Genomic DNA, 2714 nt, shown 5'->3' with positions numbered 1-2714 from the left:
GCTCTCTAACCCCCCCTCCCCTACCCACTTTGATGCATTTTTCAAATTTCGCCTTGGGGCGGAGTTATCTTTTCACAGGGTGTAAGATACAGCCAAGGAATAGTGAAAAAGGCTAAATTCTGGAACCACAAACATGAAAGTCTTTCCTTTGTTTTTATGGCTTTAATTTTCACTTTGGAGTGATATTTTCCCACTTGGCTGGACCTGTACGTCTCCTGTGTTAATGTTGGTACATTTTGTAACAGACCTGCAAATGTTTTATTGTGAAATTTGTTCTATATTTGTTTACTTAATTTACTATTGAGTTGGATGCTTTTATTTTGAAGRACGTTTTACAACGCGAAGGTGCCACAAAGTAGAACTAACTGCGGTAAAATGCTGTAATAAGTTTAACATGAACTGAAAACGTGTCTTCCCTGTGACATTGAACTGAAGAAGAGAGAAAATGTCATCTGTTGAATAATTTACAGGTTCTTTAGCACCTGGTTGACATGGGAACAAGGTTTGTGATTATTGTTGGTTGCTAACTTTTATTCTGTAGTACTTTAAGCAGTATTGTTTTATTTGACACCAGTAGAGAGCGCTAACATGCTAAGCTAATAAGAATGAGAGATAATTTTATAGTTTTGTAAAGTGCTTATGTAGAAAATTATTATGCTTTATTGAATGTCATGCATAACAAGWAKGTTGTAATTTGTCATTTAAGTTACATTTCACATGAGTGTGTGTGTGTTAATATTAATTTACAGTAAATATAGCGCTCCATTTGAGGTCTCGTAACTTTGCAATGATAAAACGAGTAAAGATAAATCAGTTCATTGGTAAATATTAAGGAAGTGAATGTTTTAAGGCTAATATTACATGCTGTAAGTTGTTACTAATTTGAATTGTTTGTTTCTGTAGCTCTTACGGTGTGTTCMCCAAGGTTTCAAGCCWGTTCAACGTTGTAATAAAAGGCAAAGTGAACCATCAGTTTGGGAGTAGACCATCATTCAACCGGGGATGCTACACATGTAATATGCTAATTCTGTACTGTGGAGATCATTAAGAGTCGTTGTCGGGTGAAAAAATCTTTTGCTAACACTGTGTTGACCGCGAACCGGAAGTGATGGGAGTGGCATCACGTGTTGGACCGGATGTCCGTGGCGTATAGGCTGTTGAGGGTTCATAAGTTACAATGTGGGAGGTCCTGACTTGAGCTCCAGAAATTAAATTTAATTTAAGAATAAATTGATAAGTGTGTTTGTTAAAATGGTTTTACATGACACATTCTTTCTAACAAAAAGTGAAAACTAATGTTTTGTTTTTATTCTGTTTACCTTTTTAACTTTTGATACTTTATTGGTCCCAAGAGAGCAGACCATGGTCCAGATTCAGAGCTAAAGTAAGCAGGATAAAGTTGCTATGTTGCTAATTAGATTTTTTAGCAGTATTGCTACATTTAGCTATTAGCTCATTTTTGCTTGTATATGCATTTTAACTAATTTTAGCCTTTAGCTGAAGTTTTATTACATTTAGCTTTTAGCAAATGCTTTGTTAGCTGTAGTAATAGCAATATAAAATGGGCTCTTAGCTTGAGTTTTCCTGCCTTTTGTTAGCATTTCACTCCAAGTTCAGGTCAAAACTTGAGAGCCCTGAGCATTGTACTGTGTTTCACAAATTAAAACTTTTAGTTATGATTTTGATATGTTCAGGTTTTAGAAACAGTTTTGTTTATTTTTAACTTCAGTTCTTTTCACCCATTGCAACATATAAAACAACACAAACATTTAGATGATCGCCTGCCCCATAATGTAGACAAAATTTAGACTTTTTCCATTCTATTCTATAGTTAGATCATCACTAAAACAACAAAACACAACAAACATTTTCACCATTAAAGGCTCAGCTTTGCTTTCCCAGAAAACAAATATAAAACGTCTGGATATTTACACATAAACATTTTTTTCTTTTTCAGTAGTCAGAAATAGTTCAAAAGTTCTGTGTTTTACAGTACGAGGTCAGCAGTGCACATTTACAGCAGTAAATTCATCTTTTTGTGTCCGTCTGTGGTGAAACATCTCCTTCACACACACACACACACTCAGGATGTTCGCTTCGCCGCCGGTTTGTCGTCGTCAGCGATTTTCCTGGATAATCTGTACTCTGTTCGTGTTCTTATAAGTTACGTTTTTAAAAGTAGACGTTGAGCTTCGGAACAGAGGGTTGGTTCCCTGCAGAAAAACAAAAACATAAAATCAGTAAAAATCATTTTATCAATCAGATTTTCAGCGTGATTGTTGTACTCAATGAAAACATAAAAACGTGCGTGTTGGTTCGGTTAATGTCCCCTTTGTGCAAGATAACAAAAGAGAATAATCACGTTCATCATCATGGTTACTGATGAAATAAATCAAAATAAATTGGTTTTGATTAATTTAGAAAGCTGACTGTTCACTCAAAATTTGACATTTATACCATATTTTGTGGTTTTCCCCATCAGTCTCTCTCATGGTTGTGGAGCAGTTTTTGGTCGACTCTTTTCCGTCATTGCTTCAGTTTGTTTTAAAAAATATTGATACATTGATATATCACAATTTTTTTCCTGATCCTGTATCGATTTTAATTAAGCGTTAGACCAGATTATCCAAAGATTATCCTCCAAATCCGAGGCCATGGTCTTGAGCCGGAAAAGGGCAGAGTGCCTTCTCCGGGTCAGGGGGGTCGTCCTGTCT

At 35.6% G+C, this 2714-nt stretch overlaps 1 protein-coding gene across 1 annotated transcript in view; it reads right to left on the bottom strand.

The window, feature by feature from the left end:
* Positions 1 to 1695: 1695 nt before the first annotated feature.
* The window catches only part of itgb6 (integrin, beta 6), a 22552-nt gene continuing 21533 nt past the window's right edge, over positions 1696 to 2714 (bottom strand). Inside the window, exon 16 of the mRNA XM_014003007.1 lies at positions 1696 to 2213. Coding sequence (XP_013858461.1) covers positions 2118 to 2213 — 96 coding nt within the window. The 3' untranslated portion in view covers positions 1696 to 2117. The remainder of the gene's footprint in view (positions 2214 to 2714) is intronic.

Source organism: Austrofundulus limnaeus, unplaced genomic scaffold (genome assembly GCF_001266775.1).
Source record: "Austrofundulus limnaeus strain Quisiro unplaced genomic scaffold, Austrofundulus_limnaeus-1.0 Scaffold16, whole genome shotgun sequence".
NCBI lineage: Eukaryota > Metazoa > Chordata > Actinopteri > Cyprinodontiformes > Rivulidae > Austrofundulus > Austrofundulus limnaeus.
This window is presented reverse-complemented; position numbering and strand designations above follow the sequence as displayed.